Here is a 23,714-nt window from a genome sequence, read left to right on the forward strand (position 1 = left end):
CTCTGTGACTATCATAAAAAAAAAAAAAGAATGTTTTACAAAGTCTTCCAGAGAGTAGGAAAAGAAAGACCACTTTCCAAAGCATTCTATGAGGAAAGGAAAATTATAGGACAATCTTATTAACTGAGGTGCAAAAAGTATATTAAAAAATAGCAAATGGAATCTAGCAAAATATAAAAGGCTCAACATGCAGCAATTAAGTTAGGTTGATCATAGGAATGCAAGGGTGATCTAAGATTCAAAAATACTGTAATTTATCACATTTCCAGAAACAATGAGAAAAAAATTATATAATTATTTTAAGAGCTACAGAAAAATCGTTTGTTAAGTTTCAGCATACATTCAGAGTTAAAATTCTTAGGAGACTATAAACTGGTAGAAATTTTATTAATCTGGCAAAGAGCATCCACAAAAAGTAAGCATCACACTTAATGGTCAACTATTAAAAGCTCTTCCCCCTAAAATTAGGAACCCAGCAAAAGGCCACTCTCATGACTTCTCTTCAACCTTGCATTGGCAGTCATAGCCGGCACAATAAGGCAAGAAAAAGAAATTATAAGATTAAAGGATTGGAAAGAAAGAAATTATTATCACCAGTATTTATTTAACCAATTTAACATGATTGTATATGTAAGTATAAACATCATATTGAACGAAGTTACAAAATAATATTTGTCATGGAATTCCATTCTGATAACATCCAAAAATAGGCCCAAAGAACTTAGGGTGTTAGAAATCCAGGTAGTATTTACCTCTTGGAGGGGAGAAAAAAAGAAAAAAGAAAAAACACAGATGAAAGGGGGAAAGAAGAGAGAGAGAGAGAGCTTTAGGGATATGGGAATGTTCTATTTCTTGATCTGAAGATCTTATTTTATTTCTCGTGGCTAAGTAGGTGGGATGACTTTGTGATAATTAACCAAGCTGTGAGCTTATGACTTGTGTACTTTCCTATATGTATGTTACACTCGATAAAAGTTTATTTTTCAAAAAGAAATTCCATTAGGTCCCTGTGGCCCGATCCACACCCATATCTCAGCCTCCCTTGTTCTCACTCTCCTAGGTGTCAGGCATGTACGAGATGCAGTGGGTAGGAAGAAGTACCATCCAGGAACCCTGACTTCTTGGAACCCTGACACCGTGAGGTGTGCTATGACTTGGAGTTTGTAACCTGGGGAAAGCCAAATGCTCAGTTAAGGACTGAGTCGATGTGAGCACGTCAAGCAAAAACTCTGCATCACCTTGGTTACGAGTTGCATGGAGATGGGAGCGGTTAATAAATTCTGCTACTCGGAGCTCTATCAGATTGTGTCCTGATCAGGACAGTGAGGGATGTATGGAGAAGGTCTGAATTACTGAGCCTCGAGTCAAGCCGGGTAAAGGAAAGCAGCTTGTTCTCTAGGCAATGCCTGTCTTCCAGCAGGCATTCAACTACCCCCCTCAGTGCTTCCATCAGGACTTCAGACAAGTAGGCAGGGAGGCAGGCAGCGGAGGCCATGGTCAAGCTGTAAGCCTGAAACTCCCTCTGGAGAAGGGTGGTGGGCCGTGTGGTTGCAGGGAGGCAGGGGCTCCAGTGGGGGATGCACTTTCCCACCGTTGTGGCAGGTGGCTGACAGCTGGCAGGCTGCAGCGAGGCCTGGATGGCACATGGTGCTCAGGGTGAACAAGAGACCTCCCTCCATGCCAATACCTCCCTTCCTGGCTCTCCCTTGACATTGCAGGGTCGCCACTGAAACAAGGTTGGAATATCACGGTGAGCATTTTGTAATGTATATAAAAGCTGAATCACTGTGTTCTACACTTGAAACTAATAAAATAATATGGCATGTCAACTACACTTTAATGAAAAAAATTAAAAACAAAAACAAGGCTGGAATAGAGCCGTCCTTCCTCAGAGAGCCTTTGCCGCTCAATTCCCTGCAGCGTAGAGTGGAACATTCTAGCTTTGGATGTCAGTGCTGCTGTTTATCACTTATGTGATCATATTCAAGGTACTCAGTGTGTCTATGGCATAATGTTGTCATTTCCAAGTTGGAAATCATTGGTTTTTGACCCTGCACAATTATTCCGAGGATTATTAGCTACTAGACGTGCAAGGTCTAGGACTGCGCTCAGTAAATGCTAGCTATCATTACAGACCAGTGTCAGACTTTGTGAGGGCCCACTGTGGCCTCAAATAATCTTTCCAGTCTCCCCTCTCAGCGACCCCCTCCACCGGACTCTCCATTCCCACTGAGCTGGATGCTTGCTATTGATTGGTATAGACATTGTCTATACCTTTCCGTCTTCATGACCATTCATGCTGTCATCCAGCTGGTGACTTCCCTGAGCCTACCTTAAATTTGGATAATAATGTGCATCCCAAAGTGTTGACATGAGTATACATCTCAGAGGGTGCAGGTGACAAGGTGTCTGTCCAGGTAGGAGCTGCGTGCTTCTGGTAAAAGAGACTTAATGCCCTCCCCACTTCAGCTTCTGCCCTATGAGCAATGTGGATTTGATCCAATGATGTTAACTCCCTTTTCTGCATTTGGGAAATGTAGAGGGTGACACCCCCACCTCACCAAGCTGCAGTGAGATTTAAGGGAGGGGGTGTGTGATAAAAAGGTCTTTCTCAATTAATATTTAACATATGAGAAATGAGAGTGGGCATGCACAAGCTTTGTTATCGTCCTGGCCTCACGGCTACAATCTGCAGGCTTCACAGGCTTGCAGGGAGTCTTTTTGCTACCTTAACTATCTTATACTTGTTCTCCTCCTCAGAAGTGCAGATGAGAGGGACAGAATGGTGTGGGAGATAGAGGGCCTGGCCATGAACCCAAAGACCCAGATTCTTGTTCCCATTCTTCATCTGCTAGCTGTATGCTCTCAGGAAAATATATAGAATCCCTGGGGGGTCCTGTGTCCCCTCATTTTGAGCAGTTAATGTTTATGAGGTCCATGACTGGGAGGGCTTTCCTGAGCCAGTTTAGGGGTGTTCTCAAAGACCTGCCCTCATGTGGGGCTTAGTGTCTCTACCTTTAGGATCGGCCATTCTGGAGCACAGTTGCTAGATCTCTGAACTCATGTTTAGGAGATTTCTGCATTTTACAACCCAAAGTCCTGGCTGGACCATGCAGACTCTATGCCCTCCGGGTCTGGACCTTTGCTAATCTGAGCTTCCCCAGAATCCTACCTGCACATTTAGTGCCCTGGGAAATTAATTCCAAATACTCCCTATGGAAGGTCATGCCTCACCCCCCAATCACTGTGACTGTCATTTCCCTACAGGTGCAGCCTCTGCTTGATGTAAGAGGCATGCCTCCTCTATCGCTATAGTTCAGGGCTATCTTGGGGAGGAGTCTCTCTGAAAAGCAGTTTCAGCAGATTCTTGTCCAGGATGGGAAAGCTGTGGACTCCACCCTGTGAGGATGGTGTACCTGACCAACAGGAAGAGGGAGTCGGACTTTGCTGCATTGCCATCAGGATGTTTTGACAGCAAAGGGTCAAGCAATGGAAAGCAACTGGCAGACAGACCATCACTATTCAGAAGAGCAGCTGGAAGCATCTTGAATGGCTGTGGCCTGGAAAGGAACCTGGAATTTTAAAACAGAGGCTTCCCAGGGGCTGGCAGATAGTATCTTAAGAGTATTACGACATGGCTTTTTTCTGGAAGTGGATCTATCCTGCAAGATTCAGAGGACATTCTTTTTGATCCCAAGAACAATGGATATAAAGCCAGGGCCTGCAAAGTAGTTTTCTCTTGGCGTTCCTTCTTATGCACGCTGGAGTCATTATATAACATTTTGTTCAAGATGTTGAGCCTTCTCCGACTCAAACGAACCAACTCAGAAACACGCCCTGGGAAATGATGTCAATGGCAAACAGAACTCTACCTGGCCAATGTCCTTCCTCTCGGATCCCGTGGCATCCTGTTTACCTGTTTATGATGCTCACAGATCCATGTGAACTGTGCCTTTGCCTGAGGGTTTGGTGTTGACTATTGTTTTACTAAGAATGGAAGGGACTGGATCATCACTAAGCCTTCTGGGGCATCTTGGAGCAGATGGACTCACCTGGAAAATGTTGGCAAAGTCTCTGAGGTTGAAAACGTAGTGGAATTTGATCGCTGTGGGTAGGAACGTGGTGGCGATTTTCTGGTGGAAGGTCAGGGCCAGGCTGATGAGCTGGGGGCTAGATTTCTGCAGGGACACTGGGAAGCGCCCAAGCATTAGATGCTGAGTCAGGATGGTGCCGTAGATGGATGCCAGGGCATCTGGTCCCGGGAAGGAGAGGGCAAGTATACTGAAGTGGCGCTGCGCAAGGGAACAGGCATGTGAGTTAGAGTCAGAATCAACTTTTGGGCATTTGGGTAAAACAGCAAATAATTCTTATAAGGGCTTGGGGTTCTATATTCTGGTCACACTCCTCACACTGAACCAAAACAAAGGTTGAACCTAAATGATTGGGGGAGTGATGGGCTTTGGGCCTTCTGTTGAAGATGCCAATAGGTAGTAGGACGAGAACGGAGCTGAAACTCAGAGCATCTGAGTCCCAACCAGTATTTGATACTTAAGATCCATATGACCGCAGGAGAGTCATTTCATCTCACTGAAGGTTTTCTACTCTGAAGAATGGGCTAAATCAGGTGGGCTCCATGGCCCCTTCCAGCTCAAAAACCTTCACAGGTCTAGGAGGGTCTTTGTCTCTCTAGAAATGCAAATCAGCATCCTGTATGATTTGCCACTTTAAGAGGCTGGATGGGGGAAGGGACAGTTATTATTTATCATTGAGTGATATCAGCTCTGGCGAGGTAGAATTTATTTAAGATTTGGGTACCATGGTTCCTCCCATACCTGAAGCCGTGGGTTGATGGTGAAGCTGCCTGCAGTGGGATTCATACAGGAGACATACTGCACATTCCTGATCTCCTTCAGGGACAGCTTATTCCGATCATACCTGGAACAGTCAGAAACCATGGTGAGAGGTGGGTGAGGGCCCAGGCAGGTGAGTGCCTTGTCAAAGTGAGGACGGATGTGTCCTATCATTCACTTGTTTGGGTAGTTAAAAAAAAAAAAATCTAGATCCATTGGTAGAGAATGAAAAAGGACAAGAGCCTGGGCCAAAGTCCTGAGGGATCCAACATCTACGGAAGTAGCGTAAGATAAAGAAGCCATAAGGATGGACTAAGGGGTAGGGGGGAAATGAAGAGCGTGAGACACCCCAACTCACACCCTGTGAGTTGTTCTGAAAGAGACAAAGGCTGTGAAGGCATGTAGGCACATGTGCACTACACAGGGTGTGAGCTGTTAGCACCTGCGTACATGTTCAGAGCTATAGGACCACAGTGGGGGGAGGGGGGGACAGGAGTGGTTAGCTCTGCTTTGGGGGTTTAGAGAATGCAACTTTTGAGATGAATGTTGAAAAAGAAAGTAGGCATTTTTTTGGGGGGCGGGAAGTGCTCAGGATCTTCCTCGACCACACTTCCTATGTGGGCATTAAGACCCCTGTCTGAAAGAACACCCCAGAAACAGAATTTCGTGAGGAACGAGGTTTGCCATGGGGATTCTCATTTAGCACCAGCACTCAGCTGTGGTCTGTGCATCCAGGGGAACAGCCTTCGGCACTGCCTTAGGCCTCCCCCCACCGCCCCATGGGCCCCAGTCCTTTTGTATGGGTGTTCTTACCAGTGGCCATAGTCCAAATGCTGCCTGATGATGGTGTGGGGCTGCACGGTCCCATAGGCATCCACCTCGGGCATGTTCATGTCATCAATGAAATAGATAAGCTTCTTGTTGCCTGGGGGGCCATAATTTCTTCCAGCCTTCTTCTCTAGAGGCTTTTCCAGGACAGCTGAAGAGATGAGTCAGTTATTGAGGGAGGGAGGTCCCAACCTCAGATGTCAGCACTGAGACAGAACAGGTGTCAAGGGCAGGTTGACAATGACACAGCATGCACTTGCCTGCAGACAGCAGCAGTCACTACCAGATCCAGACCATTCTATGGGAACAGAGGTGAAGCTGGGAATCACCTGGAATCAGCTAGTAGTAAGGGCGACTGCATCACCCAGGCGTTCAACACCTGGCTGTGTGCCCTGTGTCAGGTACAATCTCATTTACAAATGCGTATGATCTCATTTAATCCTTGCAATGTCAGCACAAGATTAGTAGTATCATCCCATTTTACAGATGAGGACACTTGATGCCCAAAAGTACAAGGTACTTTTCTAAGGTGAAGCCAGGACACAGGTCCAGAGCATATATGTTACAGAGCCCACACTCCACTTACCTTACTTGCTGTGGTCCCCAGGTTTGCTTATAGAGTAGAAACAGAGGAAACCTTCAGTCTCTACCTGGTACTCTAGTCTCAGGGAAATCTACGCACACACATGTCCTGGCTAGAGCCGGCTTCTCTAGCTAAGACAACATGGGGGCACAGAAGCTGTGGCTCCCATAGCAGGGTGGGTGGAGGCCCTTTCCATGCCTGGGGGATAAGACCTGGGGGCTACTGGACAGTTTGTCAGCAGAGTTCCCGGAGAATTCACCTCCCTGACAGGGAATGGGAATAGCCACCCCAGAGAATTTCCCAGAAGCTTTCCAGCATTGCAAAGGGCTCCTCCACTGCCTTTGGGTTATCAGGCTCCTAGCAGAGCATCTCGGTGCCTTTCTGGAGACTTAGCTACAGACTGTCTTCTAGAATTTTTTCTTCAAACAGCACCGCTGTCCAGCCTGACAGGACTTGTTTAGGACAACCTTGAGTGATGGAGTGGAGATATATGTACTTTTTTTCCCCCAATAAAGCAATTAAATATGGCTTGCAAGAACTGACACTTCGGGGATCCCTGGGTGGCTCAGTGGTTTAGCGCCTGGCTTTGGCCCAGGACGCGATCCTGGAGTCCCGGGATCGAGTCCCATGTCGGACTCCCAGCATGGAGCCTGCTTCTCCCTCCTCCTGTGCTCTCTCTCTCTCTATCATGAATAAATAAATAAATAAATCTTTAAAAAAAAAAAAAAAAAGAACCGACACTTCTTATTACAGCTGGAAGCTCTAAGAACCATCTGATTCCTTCTTTTGAAAAACAAGTTTGTAAACAAGGAGAAAGTGTCAATAGACATTTGGAGGTGACAGATAGGAAGACAAGTCCCTTCAAGAAGCTTGAATATTCTAATTTTCTGGTCCTGAGTTAAATTAAGTGTTTCAAATATGAATTAGATTTAAATTTAATTAGCATCAATTAACATACACTATCAACCAATTAATCACCCAACACCTTTTCCCCCCTAAAGATATAACAACTATATATGAGATCTGTCAAAATGAAATATAATTAATGGGCTGCCAAGGACATGTTTTTGAGAACAGTCCTTCTAGGAGGAAATTCTCTTCTTAGGGAGACTTGTTTTCTTTTCCCCCTCCCCCAAAGCAGTGATATTCAAATCAACCCCTGGAATGAAGCAGACCCCTATAATTTGGGTTGATTAAGCTCTTTATGCTTCTAAAGGATTACTGAGGAGAAAAGCATGTCAGTTAGCAAGAAGTGGGCTTGGAATGTGGTGGATCATCCCAAAAGGATCATGTGGAGTCCTCCAGGGAGGGAAGACCCTTTCAGGAAAGACATCCAAATTTTTATCCCTATAGGTGGCCAAGCTCTGCCCCAAGTTACATCTTGGATGAAATGGGGGTTCAGTGATCGTTAACAGACAGAACTGGAGAAACAGAAGTGGATTTCAGTTTTAGCAAACATGCTGGTGAAGGCACTCAACACATGAGAAGTGTAAAGGATCATGATTTTCCCCCTGCACTTCTGGGTCCTGCATTGTTGTAAACAAGGCCTGAGAGTCAAGCCCATTCCTGGCCCAGAGTTCACCCGCTCCATCTTTTAAAAAACATATTTAGTTATTTACTATTTAGAGGAAGTGAGTGAGCACAAGCACGAGTTGGGGGAGAGGTGGAAAGAGAGGGAGAAAGAGAATCTCAAGCAGACTCCCTGGTGAGTGTAGAGCCTGATGTAGGACTCGATCTCAGGACTCTGAGATCACGACCTGAGCCAAGAGCAAGAGCTGGATGCTGGGCAGCCTCGGTGGCTCAGCAGTTTAGTGCTGTCTTCAGTCCAGGGCCTGATCCTGGAGACCCGGGATCAAGTCCCATGTTGGGCTCTCTGCATGGGGCCTGCTTCTCCCTCTGCCTGTGTCTCTGCGTGTCTCTCGCCTCTCTCTGTCTCTCATGAATAAATAAAACATTAAAAAAAAAAAGAGCTGGACGTTTAACTGACTGAGCCACCCAGGCACCCCCATCGGCTCCAACTTACTGAACTTCTCCATATGGACTGGCCTGGCCCTCAGCCTGTGGCCATGTCCTGCACTAGTGGCCCTCTGCTTTAATTCATATCACTCCTTCTGCAATATTTCAGCATCATCATACACTCAAAGAGCAATTTCAGTTTCAAAGTGGGTTCCCATCTGTTCTTGTTTCACTGTCCCCACCATGACCACCCTTTGCCCGTTGGCTCCCACCTGCTAGGTACAACATCCTCCCAAATGACCTCCTTGCTTTCGCCCTGGATCCCTTTACTCTATAATACTCTCAAAACAGCAGACAGGAGTACAATAGTAAGATGTAAATCAGCTCATACCTCAGTCTCCTGCTTAAAACTCACCTGGGGCATTCTATCTCACCTGGGGCAAGAGCCAGTCTGCTCATGTCCCCAAATCTTACGTCTCTGTTTTTCTCTCCGATGCACCCCTGTCCATTCTCTGCTCAAGCAGTCCTGCTCTCATACACTTGCTGCCATGGGGCCTTCGCTCTGGCTGACGCCTCTGCCTGCAATCCTTTCTCCCAAAGGCCAGCACAGCTTATTCTCTCACTTCCATCAGGCATTTATTTGCTCAAATGCCATTTCTCAATGAGCCCTGCCCTACACAAGGGCTAAAATTAACCTCCACTCCCTGTGCCTGCTTCATTTTAAAATTTCACTTAAAATGCTATGTATTCATCTTATGTATTATGTTACCCCCTCCACACTATAAATTCCACGAGGACAGGGATCTTCTTCTGGAACCGCAGAGAAATGTACTAGAACATTACCTAGCACACAGTAGGGTGTCTGAAAGATACTTATTAACAAATGAATGAACTTTATAACAAAACCCATGAATGGCAAAGAGATATATTATCATGATTTTGTAACTAAGAAAACAGACACTGACACTAAGGAAGGTTGCCAGCCTTGTGGGAATTTGGATCCAGGTCTGTAGATCCTGATTCTAGTGCTTCTCTCAGGGAGAGAGCCTTTGGATGCCTTCACACCGCAGTCCCTGTCTAAGGCTACCCTGGCCATTCCCAGCCTATAGATTCATCAGGTCTTTGAACTCAGAGCAGGGTGTCCATTCACTTGTGGTGCATCACTAAAGACCTCGTTCTCTACGGAGTCGGTGATAAGCATGTATCATTGAGCAGCCCTGCCATGTATTAAAAATCTTTTAACAAAAAAAAAAAAAAAAAAATCTTTTAACAAATGAGAAAACTGAGGCTTAGAGAAAATCCAGGGCTCTATTCCGGGTCTTACAGCTACTGAATGGTCAAGCCAGGACTCTAACCTGGGCCACCTGGGGTAGCTGGTACTGCGAACCACTTGAACATTTTCACAACACGGCTTCTGCCCTTGAAAAATGCCCAGTTTGGAGAACTCACTGCCTGACCACACTTTTGACAGAGATCATTAGTAATTAATCATGTCTGACTTTGTAGTGATGTTCCTTTTCTTGGAAATATTTCCCGTCCACATTATCTAGTTTCTCATGTGTTAAGACTTTTCCATTATATTGGAAGGGCTTTGCATTTATTCTTTCCAAATAGAATGTCCTCTGTATGATTGTAAAAAGAACACATATTCATTATCTAAAGATTAATAAACACAGAAAATCATAATGATGAAAATGAAAATTATCTGGGATTCAATTACCTCACAGGAGCTATTAGTTTCAATGTTTTGGTGCATTTCAACCTAGTCTATTCACTCTGTTCAATTTTCCCTTTACAAAATCAGAGTTATATTGCATATTATGCTCATATATATATGTTTTCAATCCAAGTATTGTACACTTGATCTTAACCAAAAGGTTGAAGAATGATTCAATCCAAGTTTTGTAAATATCATTATATAATAACATATCCTCCTAAAATATGATTTTAATTGCTGCATTGTGTTCCATAATTTGGAGGTACCAAAATTTATGGGATAGTTTCTCCATTGTCTGAAATGTATGCAGTATTCCATTTTTTTAATACTCTGAAACTACTCTCACTCATCCTGAGCAGAGTGCTCTGTCCATGAGGTGACGAATTTTTCATGATTTCATTTTGTGTCATCTCCTTTTTGAAAGACAGTGAGGCAGGTGGACAAGAGCTGCCTATCTGTAATGATGTAAGTGTGATGATGCTCCTCTGAGGTTGACAGTCTAATCAGATCTATTCTGGTCCTGTCCAACCTTAAACTTTTAATGAATAGTTTATGGAGATCTGTACTACACAAAGATTCAGATGCCTGAGCTCCTATCTAATTACTGTAATTAAGCACTCAAATATTTGTTAAACTAATAATTTAAATCACAGGTGGATGGTAAGAGAATTCCAAATTGTGAGGCACATCATCTTGAACCTCCTCTTTTGATGCTGCAAATATGAGCCCATTGATGACTCAGTCCATTTCTTAGCTTCTCCTTTTTCCCTTTCTAGACCATCCTGTCTATAGGTCCCTGAAAATTCCTTTAGTTTTAAAAATTACTTGTATTTTCTAAAAGAATGAGAATAGGCTTCAAGTATTTGGAGGGATATGAAACACACCAATTATGAGACTAAACACAGATTCCAAAACAATACAGGAAAAGAAACATATTTGGACTCATCATCTAGGATGACACCATTATAGTAACCAAATAAAAATGTATTGCATGCTGCTCTTTATGAATTCCCTACCTGAAATCTCAGAGCTAAATCTGTGTTTAATTACAGCAACCATGTCATTCTGGATTACTGGAACAAATCCACCTCTCGGTTGGTATGAAAAAATTTTTCCAGGCACGAAATTCTAAAGGGCATGTATTATGGATACTCACAAAAGAAATACCAGGGTACAGAATGGGCATGGTCTTCAAATGGGTTTCACAGGAGATCTAAAAGTTACTTAAAATGATTTCTTATCATCCTGACCCTCAACAAAGCCTGAAGGTGGATCGTTAAATTGAAGCTCAGGAAAGGAAACGAAAGCAATGCAGTGGGTTTGTGGGGGTTTCAGGAGCTGGGGGAATGGGATGTGCGTGGGTCCCTGCCTTCCTCAACGTGAGGTGTCGGTGTTCTAAATCTGTGCTCTGGGCAGCTTTTGGAGAGAAGTCAATAGAAATCTGACATCTCGATGAATACCTGAAGGGCCTATTTTATTTACTATCAAAGGGAAAGATATCCATGTGCTCTAGATATCAGATGAATGGAAGCAAAGTTGGCATTCTATTATGTAAAACCAGAAGCGGGACTTACAGTCTTCTTATCAAAGCAGAAGGCGGCTGTAGCTCGATGAAATAAGATAGCTTGGCTATTAACTCATTGTGTGACTTTCAGGGAAGTCACTGAACATCGGTAAGCCTCATTTTTCTCATCTCGCAAAAATGGAGACTATCAGATCTGTGTTGGACACCATTTGCAAGTTCTTTCTTTTTAGTCACTTTCCAACTGGGGTGGCCAGGTTTCAAATAGCAAGACACACACATAAGCCATTGGGGGATCCTGGAGAGCTGTCATTTCCTGACCTGGGCACTACCTCTCCCCTTCATCTTTTTATTTTTTTCCATTTGGAATGCAGATGTGATGGCTAGAGCAGTGGTCATCCTGCCACCGTGAGGAAGCAGCTAAGAGAATAGATATTATAGCATTGATACCATTGAGCCATTGATTTAGTATTAGCAACTGCCTACCTTAAGACTTCTTGTTGCATGGAAAAAAAATGTTCATGTCATTACTGTCAGATTTTGTGCTGAGTGCAGATGAAGGCATTACTGACACTGTCTCATTGGATGGGGAGGGTAAAATGAACCAAAGGGGTAAGACCCTTAGCCCAAGATTTGGCACAGTATAAACATTACATAAAGCACATGCTATCTACACTGGTGAGCCATATGAATGCTTTGGAACACAACCCATTTGTTTTTTTTTTTTAAAGATTTTATTTATCTATTCATGAGAGAGAGGAGGGGGGTAGAGACACAGGCAGAGGGAGAAGCAGGCTCCCTGTGGGGAGCCTGATGTGGGACTCAATCCCAGGACCCCAGGATCACTGACCTGAGCCAAAGGCAGATGCTCAACCACTGAGCCACCCAGGTGCCCAAAGCCCTACTTGTTCTTAAGAGAGTATTGGATCTGCATTTAGAAAAGTACTTGGTGGAGACCCCAGAGCTGGAAAAAATGAAAGACAGGAGCAGTGCAGAGAGTATCAAGCAGGTGCCTCCTTCTATAAAAGAAAGTCTCATTTTGAGAAATGAGGCATTTGATGGGCTAGCCAGATGAGTGAACTGTAAAATATCCCCCACAAGCCCCATGAATTGACCTGCTGGGCTGAGTCACTGCCTATTTGAAAGTTGGAGACTTTCTTACCAAAACATTTTTGTTTTAGTATAGTTGAAGTAAAGCCCCCTTTTGAAGCAGAAGAGTTTTGCTTGTGTTCCTTTGTTTTGGCAGTCGGGGCTTCGAAATTATTGCATGGTATTTATAGATTCTTAAATTCAAGAGGGATTTGATATTATTATAATAATAGCTTTTGTTTACTAAGCCCTTATTGTATGCTAGGACTCATTCTGAGCATTTTACATATTTTGTCTTGCTATTCGAGAATGAAAAGAATGAACTGTTGATATGCTGACAACGTGGGCAAATCTCAAAATCATGCTGAGTGAAAAAAGCCAGACCAAAAAAATAAAAAAAATAAAAAAGATAAGAGTGCATATTGTGGTTCCATTATAGACAATTCGAGAAAATGTAAATTAATCTTTTGTGACAGAAACAGGTCAGTGGTTGTCTGGGCACAGGCAGGGTGGAAGGGTAAGGAGGGGGAGGAACTTTCAGAGGTGATGGATATGCTCATTATTTCAACTGTAGTGATGGCATCATGGGTGTGTAAATATTTCAAAACTTATCAAATTGTATACTTTAATATGTGCCATGTGTTGTATGTCAATTATAACTCAATAGTGCTTTTTAAAAAGGTAAAGTGTCAAAAAAATCTGCTATCTTTAGTGGGAAAATGGATAAATAGGCTGTGATTTATTCACACAATGGAAATCTGTGCAGTAGTAAAAAACCAATGAAATAGATTTACATGAGGGGACACCTGGGTGGCTCAGTGGCTGAGTGTCTGCCTTTGGCTCAGGTTGTGATCCTGGGATCCTGGGATCGAGTCCTGCATCAGGCTCCCCATAGGGAGCCTACTTCTCCCTCTGCCTGTGTCTCTGTCTCTCATGAATAAATAAATAAAATCTTTGAAAAAAATAGATCTACATGTACTAAAATAGACAATGATTAAAAAAGTAAGTTGCTAAAGGAAGTTACAGTATGATATATATTTAAAATATGACTACAACACAACATTGTATATTTTTATGAGTACATATATGTACTAACAGTAAATTTGCATCTTTTCATGTGTCTGTTGGCCATCTGGATGTCTTCTTTGGAAAAATGTCTATTCATGTCTTCTGCCCATTTTTTTAAATTGGATTATTTGTTTTTTGGGGTGTTGAATTATGTAAGTTCTTTATATATTTTGGATACTAACCCTTTATCAGATACATCATTTGCAAATACTTTCTCTCATTCCATATGTTGCCTTTTAGTTTTGTTGTTTCCTTCTCTGTGCAGAAGCTTTTTATTTTGATGAAGTCCCAAGAGTTTATTTTTGCCTTTGTTTCCCTTGCCACAGGAGACATATCTAGAAAGAAGTTGCTTTGGCTGATGTCAAAGAGGTCACTTTCTGTGCTCTCCTCTAGGGTTTTTATGGTTTCAGGTCTCACATTTAGGTCTTTCATCCATTTTGCTCAACATCACTGATCATCAGGGAAATATAAATCAAAACCATAATGAGATATCACCTCACACCCATCAAAATGACAAAAATCAACAACACAAGAAACAACAACATCCTTGTGTTGGCGAGGATGTGAAGAAAAAGAAATCTCCCTGCACTGTTGGTGGGAATGCAAACTGGTGCAGCCACTGTGAAAAACAGTATGGAGCATTCTCAAAAATAGAACTACCCAAGATTCAGCAATTGCATTACTAGGAATTTACCCAAAGGATACAAAAATAATGATTCAAAGGGATACGTGCATCTTGATGTTTTTTTTTTTTTTTTTAATTTTTATCTATTTATGATAGTTACAGAGAGAGAAAGAGAGGCAGAGACATAGGCAGAGGTAGAAGCAGGCTCCATGCACCGGGAGCCCGATGTGGGATTCGATCCCGGGTCTCCAGGATCGCGCCCTGGGCCAAAGACAGGCGCCAAACCACTGCGCCACCCAGGGATCCCGCATCTTGATGTTTATAGCGGCTTTATCTACAATAGCCAAACTACGGAGACAGTTTGGCCACCAACTGATGAATGGATAAAGCAGATTATATATACATATATTCTCTCTATATATAGAATAGAATATTACTCAGCCATAAAAAGAGTGAAATCTTGACTTTACAATGATGTGGATGGAGCTAGAGGGTATAATGCTAACTGAAATAAGCCAATCAGAGAAAGACAAATACCATATGGTTTTACTCATATGTGGAATTTAAGAAACAGAACAAAGGAGCAAAGGGGGAAAAAAAGAGATAAGAAAACCAAGAAACAGGCTCTTAGCTATTAGCTATAGAAAACAGATGGTCACCAGAGGGGACGTGGGTGGGAGGATGGGTGAAAGAAGTGATGGGCATTAAGGAGCACACGTGATGAACACCCGGAAGGCTGTATGGAAATGCTGAATCACTATACTGTACACCTGAGACTAATATTACACTGTGTGTTAACTGGAATTTAAAAACTTTTAAGAAAAGGCATTAATTTGGAATGACACACATCAACTTTAGTACTCAAAGAGGGGCAGGAAGGAGGATGGGGGTGGTGTGCTGGCTGTACTTGCAACGCTAAGATTCACTGCAAAAATGATACAATTTTAATATCTATGAAACCTGGGTGGTGGGTACATGGGCATCTGTTATATTATTTTTCTGTACTTTCTTGCATGCTGGGAAAATTCCGTAAGTTTTAAAAAGTTTAAATAATTCTCCAGTTCTCTGTTAGCATCTAGTTCCCCCTGCCAGGGCACCTGCTGCTATCAATTTATTGTATGTACTTCTGGAGATATTCTAAGTATATATAAGCATAGATATGTGAGTGATATATATATATATATGCATATTTTATGTACCTCTTTTTTGTTTTTCCTTCAAATTTGTATTGTATTTAAGTTCTAATTAGTCAACATAGTGCAATATTGGTTTCAGGAGTAGAATTCAGTGACTCATCACTTACATACCATCTCCAGCGCTCATCACAAATGCCCTCCTTAATGCCCACCACTTATCTAGTCCATCCTCCACCCTCCTCCATCAACCTTCAGTATGTTCTTTTCTTTTAAAAATTTATTTATTTATTTATTTATTTATTTATTTATTTATTTATTTATTTATTTATTTATTTATTCATTCATGAGAGATACAGGGAGAGAGAAGCAGAGACACAACACAGGCAGAGGAAGAAGCAGGTTCCATGCAGGGAGCCCAATGTAGTCCCAGGATCACAACCTGACCCTAAGGCAGACACTCAATCCCTGAGCCACCCAGGCGACCCTCTTTTTTTTTTTTCTTTTAAGTAAGCCTCAGGCCCAGTGCAGAGCCCAAGGTGGGGCTTGAACTCATGACCATGAGATCAAGACCTGAGCCAAGATCAAGAGTCGGACGCTCAACCAACTAAGCCATCCAGGTGCCTCTTGTTCTGTCTTTATATCTTTTAAATATGACATTTTTGAGAGCACACAATATACTCTGTTCTGTATCTCGCTTTTTTTTTGTGCAACAAAGCTTTGAACAGAGTTCCAAATCCATTCAGAGAATGTCCTCATTCTTTGTAATAATGCTTCACATTTCATCATATAGATAATTAGGCTATTCCCACCATGTGCCACTACAGACACGTTATAATTGCACATTTTGCACACCTATCTGGGTGTACTACCTGCCGTTTGATGCAGACTGCTTCACAATACATCCAATATTTTTGTAATTATGCAGGGTCTTGAGCATGACCCGCAATGAAGACACTTGGCTGAGAAAGTGGGTTGGGATCAGGATGTGGGTGGGGGCATCTGCCTCTTGTTCAAGGCCAGAGTAGTTACCCTAAGAGTTCTTGTATCTCCTTTTTGAAATTCTCCGTGTCCTTTTGGATATCAGGTTTCTTGCTACCACTTTTCTAAGTGTCATTGGCATCTTTTCTCCTGCCATTTTGTTGTTTCTAAAATGTTTCAGGGGCATCCGAGTGGCTCAGTTGGTTAAACGTCTGCATTCGGCTCAGGTCATGATCCCAGGGTATGGGGATCAAGCCCCGCCCGAGTCGGGCTCCCTGCTCAGTGGAGAGTCTGTTTCTCCATCTCCCTCTGACCTTCCTCTGTGCTTATGCTCTCTCCTCTGTGTCTCAAATAAATAAAAATCTTTAGAAAAATAAAATGTTTTAGGCTAAGAAGCCAAATAAAGTTGTTTGGACTGTGACCAAATCAAGAGGCAGGAGGTTCCCGGGAAGGGAATTCAACATTTTTTTCAAAGTCAAGGGTATGAGCTCTGCTGTGTGGACTCTTGGGGCATTTATCCTGTTACCCTGGGGCTCTGGGTGACTCCCTGGTTCCTTGTTGCTTCTAGATAGGTTAGGTTAGAGATCACTGCTTCATCCATCCCTAGTGTGGAGGATGGATGGGACCAAGAGGCCACTGGGAAATTCACAAGATGCAGAAGCATTGTGTCTAGATGCAGTGAGGGGCCAGTATCATTCTGGTTCCATCTGATGGCAGTCTGACTCTTAAATAATTCTCTGTGCTTCAACAAGAGAGAAGGGGAAAATCCTCTGGCTTAGGGGCCCAGAATAAGAGAGAGAGGTCCAGGCAGTGCAAACAGCTCATCTCCTTTTCCTTGATTATGTTTTGATTCATTATTTAAGGTACTTTAAAAATTTTTTAAATTAATTAATTAATTAATTAATTATTTTTTAAAGATTATTTATTCATTCATGAGAGACACAGAGAGAGAGAGAGAGAGGGAGAGAGGCAGAGACACAGGCAGAGGGAGAAGCAGGCTCCATGCAGGGAGCCTGACATGGGACTCGATCCCTGGTCTCCAAGATCATGCCCTGGGCTGAAGGCAGTGGCACTAAACCGCTGAGCCACCCAGGCTGCCCAAGGTACTTTTTTTAAACTAAGAATCCTTATAATAGGATCCTAGAAAACAACTCCTCCAGAATACTCGAATGGTACCACTAATGATAACAGTACTAATAGCAAACATTTATTTCAGTTTTCAAAGTATTTTCTGGCCAGGGTGGCAGTATAACCTCACAATTAAGAGCACAGGCTCTGAAGTCGGACTGTCTGGGGCCAAACTCCATCACTTACTGTGTGTCCTACGGTAGCTTATTTAACTTCTCTCTTCCTTGTGTTTCTTATCAATAACAGAATGATAATGCAAGGCCTTATTTCATGGGGCTATAAAGGATTAAATAATTTAAATATGTGTAAAATTCCAATCCTAGGTTGGTGCCTGACATATACTTGGTGAATATTTGATAAATGCCAGTTGTTGATATGAGCAGAGAGGTAGTAGCATAAGAATTGGAGTGAATGGGCAGAACTGATAATCTGATCAGTCACTGGACTCTAGGCTTACAAATAAGTGAAGAGGCATGTCTTTCCATGAGCAAGAAACTCTGGAAGGTAGACAAAACAGTGTTCAGACATGAGCCAGCCATGCATGTGAAGTCTGCTTGCAACCACTGCAGCGCATGAATGTGATGTGGCCAGGCCATGATGGATGCGGCCAGGCCATGCAGATAACATGGCGTGCCATGATGGTGGCTAAGGTCTCGCGGAAGAAGGCTGCAGCTAGTGGTTTACTGGAGCTGCCTCTTGAGAGCTGATTGTTACAACTGAGGTAGTTCTGCAAGATGGATTTCTAAACACAGTCATTATTTAAACAGTAAGTTCAATAACCTTACTAGTTAAATTACATTGAAAACAAGGGTAAAGATATTTAAATCTCATCACATCTGAATTATTTTACCTCACTTTACCAAAATCTGTGCTGCTGAAGCTATTTCTTGTCTACTGTATCTGGGAAGTGGAAACACCATGAAGGGTGAGCTACTGCCTTCTCTGTTCACGGACATTGCACTGGCAGCTTGAAATTGGTCGCGGTGAGGGTATTTACGCTACAGAAGTTGGGACAGGTTTGGTTGCTCATGTAGATTTCAGAAAATGCTGGATTAAAAAATATTAATCATGCAGATTAAACTTAAAAGTGCCTCATGCCTGTAGCTGTTTACACTGTGAGGAGCAACAACAACAACAAAAATGGCATCCTCTTTGGCCATTCAGACAGAAGATGCTCATGTCACTGACCAACTAGTGAATTCCTGACATGAGTCCTCATCATGTCTCGTTGTCTTACTTGTTAATGTTAACATGGGAACTCTAGTCGCTTGCTGGGTTCCGACTGGGATGTGGAACATTCCTGAGCCCAACAGGGGAGGAAGCCCAGAGGCTCACTTGACAAAGAGGTGTAGTAGAATCTCTCTGTCGGGGTGCCAGGGCCTAATGGCTCTGAGTGGCAGGGAGCAGATTAGTGGTGCCCCCAGCAGCACATGGAGAAGGGCCAGAATGGTCGGGAGGAGGGAGAGAAGTGAGCTGTTCTCTATGCAGGAGTCAGGGACATGGAACGCGCCAACACTGAGCTGACTGACTCTGGGGTTCTTGCTGAGGGGGGCCACGGAAGGTCTGGGTAAATGAAGCCAGTCTAGGCTGAGCAAGGGACAGTCAAAGTGAAGCTTGTTTTGCAAGTCTGCTGGCCTGAGGCCTGGATGTCGGACGGGTGCAGTGCCAGGCTCACATTCTGCATGCTACGCTATGGCTTATAATCACCAGTGTGTGAACAGCCCGGAGCACGGAATTCCTGTCAGTGATTTTGCATTTGGGGTGTGGGCATGTGTTGGGGTCTCACATGGGAAGCATGGCCGAGTTATGGTGTAAGGAACAAGAGCAGGGTGCTCCCCAGCCTTGCAACCCCTCTCATGTTGTCAAGAGCCTGGCTTGGACACCTCGTCAAGAGGAAGCTGCTTCTAGAGTTAATGTGGTGAGTGTTTCTACATAAAAGGAGACCCTACTGTTAACAAGGGTCAGGGAGAAAGTGGTGCTGGCAAGGGGGAAACTTTGTCAGTGAGCCTCTGACCCTGATGCCACACCTGGAGGACCCATGTTCCCTCGGGAGCTCAGCACGTCAACTCCCAGTGGAAATCACCTACTGTGTGCTCAGAAGACCGGATGTGCCCCACCAACCTTGCCACTTGATGGCTGACCTTGGGCAATTTTTACCCAAGCCTCAGTTTTCCTATTTATACAATAAGAAGGGTGAAGGAAATGATCTCAAGAGATGCTTCGAGAGCCAGCAGTCTACAAGCCTGTGGCCATCCTTCTGTGGGTGTCAGCTTTCCTTGGCATCAAAGTACTGAACACTGTTCTGTATTGAACTCCTGGCCCAGGAGGGAGGTAAGAGACCAGGGAAGAATGTAGGAGATGGGATGAGAAAAAGTATGGTGCTAAGGGTGCTGGAGGAGTGAAACAGAGGTGCCATGGAGGAGAAAGGAAGGGGCAGGAGAGGAGTGTGGGCACAGGGGCCAAGCAGGTGCCCAATGCTTTACTCCAGCTCCATGTCAGGGCGTGTAGCCACTCAGACACCCCCACCCTCCCTTCCATATGCCCCAGGCCCTCACCTTGCAGCATTGCTGACGTGGTGTAGTAGTTAAATGGCACGTGTTTCACCAGGTGTTCCTCAGTGTCGAGGCTGGCCAGCTTGCTTCCCACCAGCACCGACTTGCCCGTGCCTGCGGCCCCCACCAACATGACCGGCCGCCTCAGTGCCATAAGCCGCTCCATGAAGTAGCACACTCGGATGGTTTCACTTGTGTGTACCAAACAAGCCTGCAGGGAGAATGTGATGAGTGTGCCAGGGGCTTGTGGGAGAAACAGGTGTGTTGCAAAATGTTCTGGAGTATTTCTGAAGAGGTGTGGTGGTGCTGGCTCCCTATGCCGGGCAGGAGTGACTTTGGTCACATGCACAGTAAGACCATTCCACGACTCCATTCTCCTGGTGGAGAGCATCTCCTCCCTCCCCTGCCAGCTCTGTCTGCCTCCCTGCGGCTGTTCTGTTGTGTTTGAGAACCTTCTGCCCTGCCGTGTCCCCTGCTCTGCCCCCAAGGAGGCTGGTGGAGTCTAATCAAGTTGCCTAGTCTTTGGGGGAATCTGTGGCTTTTTGCACCTAAGATTTCCTCCTGAAAAGTGTGCAGCTGGGGATGACTGGCTCCTGCAAAGTTAAAACACTTGGACACCAATAAGGGGCTGGCACTAAAGCCACTGCAGATCCTTGGCGCCACTGTACATCCTTCGGTCACTCGGCCACACTCACCTGCAGAGGCATCTCGGGGTCAAATTCAAACTGGGGGATGAGCTTGGACCAAGGCTCAAATTTCTTTGTCTCTGGGTCTATGTAGTAGTCAAAGATGGTTCCCTGGGAGGGGAACTTGATGGTCTTGAACTCCATCAGCCACCACTTGCTGAACTCTGCCCGGTAGTCCACAATCTGCCCAAACAAAGCAATCAGGAGGTGGGGCTCTCCAGAGCTTCAGAATCCTGGACAGGCTGCCCTAACATCAGGCAGGTCAGGGTGGGGAACACGGGGAAGGATGATGCTTCCCTGAGGATCAGCCCTGACAAGACACAGTGGCATGGGGGCCAGCCCTGAGCAGGTGTGCGTGCCACCCCTTGACCATGTGGCTGAGCTGCCCTGCCACTGTGCTAAGTGTCCTTATGGGGTGCAGGGAAGGGGGTGTAAGAACAGAGAGGAGACTGGGGGCTCGTGACCATAAGATGGGCAAACATGGCCAAGAGCTCCTGAAGAGATATATGGACCCCCATCCTCCCAGGCTGCCGAGACTCAGCAATTCTGGGGTGACAGTTGGGGATGGAATGAGTAACATGGTGGCCATTGACATCTGGGGGTACAGGGTGGTGGAGTGAGAAGAGCCTCATTTCCCTCATCTATAAAATGAGCAACCTAGAAAAAAGGACTTCTAAGGTGCCCTCACAGAATTTCTAAAATGTAGGACAGCAAAGACAAAGCCTTATTTTGTGTAATTTACATGCGTACATATTAGATCATGTATCATACATATTACACGCATACACATTAGATCAGGAGTCCCTCAGGATAAGACTGTGCATCCCATGTACTCACATGGTCTTACTGTGTCCCAGCCAAAACATCCAACACATATGCACATGTGCATGTGCGTGCACACACACACACACGCACATGCACACACCCGCCATAGCATACCCACTTACTACTGGCAATAAACCCATTCTTTGAACATACAGACCTAGAAAAAATTCCAAAAATGAAAACTTAAAAAGAGACCCATATTGGACATTTTAGGACCTATTCCTGGAGGGCAGAACAATGATGGAGTTGGAAGTCTGGACAGACAAACAAGCCCGCCCTGTGGCAGTGAATCTGGATTTGCAGAGAGTGGCACTCCTTGTTTTGTCACCTACTGGGTAAGTAGGATTGAGTTCTTTTGCCCTATTATTTATTTTTTTAAGTTCTTTCTTTTTTTTTGTTGAAAGATTGTTTTGAATTCTTTTACTTTAGAATGAGAACAGAAACAAGCCCTAAGAGACAGACGGCTTTGCTTGCTGTTCTTCTGATCTGATTTCCGATGAAGGGGGTGCTCTGTCCTCTTGATACTGTGCTCTGCGATCAGAAGCCTTGGAAAAGCTCATGGATAAAATCCTTCAAGACTTTTCACTTCCTATAAACAACCTGGTTCTAGATTTATATGGAAAATCCAAGGCAAAGGCCACCTCTAGAAAAAAGGAGGTTGGGTGTATCTTCTTTCTCTACCTCCAGTTCCACCTTGAGCTCCTTGGTCAGGTAACCAGCTACACTGCCCGTTGGGCTGGACCAGCATCATCTCCTTCCCACTACCTGGCACTTGGCCTCACCTCCATTATAATTGGACACTAAAGACAAGGTCACCTCTGTTGAGTCAGCCAGCAGCTCTTTCTTAGTTCAACTCTTTGGGTGTCTCTTCAGCTATGACCTTTCAGACATCACAACACCTTTGGATTTGGACAGTCCTGCCGCCCCCTTCCTGCCTTTGAACTTGATGACACTAAGGCACATCTGTATATTTGTAAAAGAGTTTGGGCTGTAGCATCATCTCATCTGATCCTCACCATGCTCTGAGTTACCCTGGCTAGTACAAATTTTTCCTATTTTATATACTAAAAGACAAAAACTCAAAAGGATGGCCTCTGGAAGCCCACGGTGGAGCTCGGAGTTGGACTCAGGTGTTTGGTCTCCCGAGCTGGTGCCCTCTGAGAGACCATTTCCTGGGACCCCTACAAAGTATTTAGTGACAACCTTCTTTTTTCCTTTGGAGCTTCTACTCACGTACGGGCTGCATATTGAATTTCTGCTTTAACGACAGCTTTACAAACATCAGCACCACTGTGTGTGTGTTCTCGAGGTGGGTATTTTGGCCAGCTTCCTATTTTTCTACTTACAGCATTATTTTTGGTGTTTAGCTTGAATGCAGCTTGTGGAGGGGTCTGGGGCATTCCCTGCTGCTAAAAGCTTTCTTCCTTGTCTTCTCCCCATGCGCTAGCATGGCTGCCTACAGCTCCAAGCGCTCCAGAGCCCAGGACGCCTGGAGGGATGCTTTCTCCTGGGCTTTTAAAAAGAGTTGAGTGGATTTAAATTTATACTGAGATAGAAAAATTGACCAAGTGTCTTCATCCTGTTTCCCTGCTACCTGCTAAGCACCAACATGGTGGCAAAGCCCAGAAGTGGTTGCTGTCTGACATTTGAGCTGCTGAAAGGTCACAGCATGCATTTGATGGAAGGCAGGAACTTATGTTTTTGGGACCTCTGTATTTTAGTTAGGTCCCGTCCAGCCTGTGGATTCCTTGCCTCGAAGGGGAAAGGGGCTCAGTCAGTTAAGCATCTGCCTTCAACTCAGGTCATGATCCCGGGGTCCTGGGATCAAGCCTCAAGTCGGTCTCCCTGCTCCTCCCTAGGCCCTGTCCCTCCTCCTCCTGCTTGTGCTGAAATGAACAAACAAATAAGTAAATAAAATCGTTTTTAAAAAGTGAGGGACAAGGATGGAAAGCTGTCAAAGAAGCTGTCACAGAGAAGCTCCAAGGACCAGGGGACACAGTGTGAAATTCTCAGATGCCTCAACCCCAGTTCGGGCCTCCCTCCCCACCCCGCCCTCAGAGATTCCCCCTTTCCCACCAGTGTCTGGCCCTGGAGAGGGAGACAGGGAAAGGTATGCATCCCAGGAGCTTGTGAGAGCTGCTTTCTGCATGTGGACCACCAAAGGACACATA

General features: G+C 44.4%; 1 protein-coding gene across 1 annotated transcript in view; it reads right to left on the minus strand.

Moving 5' to 3' along the window:
• DNAH9 (dynein axonemal heavy chain 9) overlaps positions 1-23,714 on the minus strand; it is a 331,426-nt gene that overhangs the window by 152,729 nt on the left and 154,983 nt on the right. Inside the window, exons 37-41 of the mRNA XM_077892621.1 lie at positions 20,728-20,901; positions 20,036-20,243; positions 5,664-5,829; positions 4,833-4,935; positions 4,053-4,292 (exon numbers count right to left, since the gene is read on the minus strand). Of these exons, the coding sequence (XP_077748747.1) occupies positions 4,053-4,292; positions 4,833-4,935; positions 5,664-5,829; positions 20,036-20,243; positions 20,728-20,901 (891 nt within the window). The remainder of the gene's footprint in view (positions 1-4,052; positions 4,293-4,832; positions 4,936-5,663; positions 5,830-20,035; positions 20,244-20,727; positions 20,902-23,714) is intronic.

The sequence above is a fragment of the Canis aureus genome, chromosome 3 (genome assembly GCF_053574225.1).
Source record: "Canis aureus isolate CA01 chromosome 3, VMU_Caureus_v.1.0, whole genome shotgun sequence".
Taxonomy (NCBI): Eukaryota; Metazoa; Chordata; class Mammalia; order Carnivora; family Canidae; genus Canis; species Canis aureus.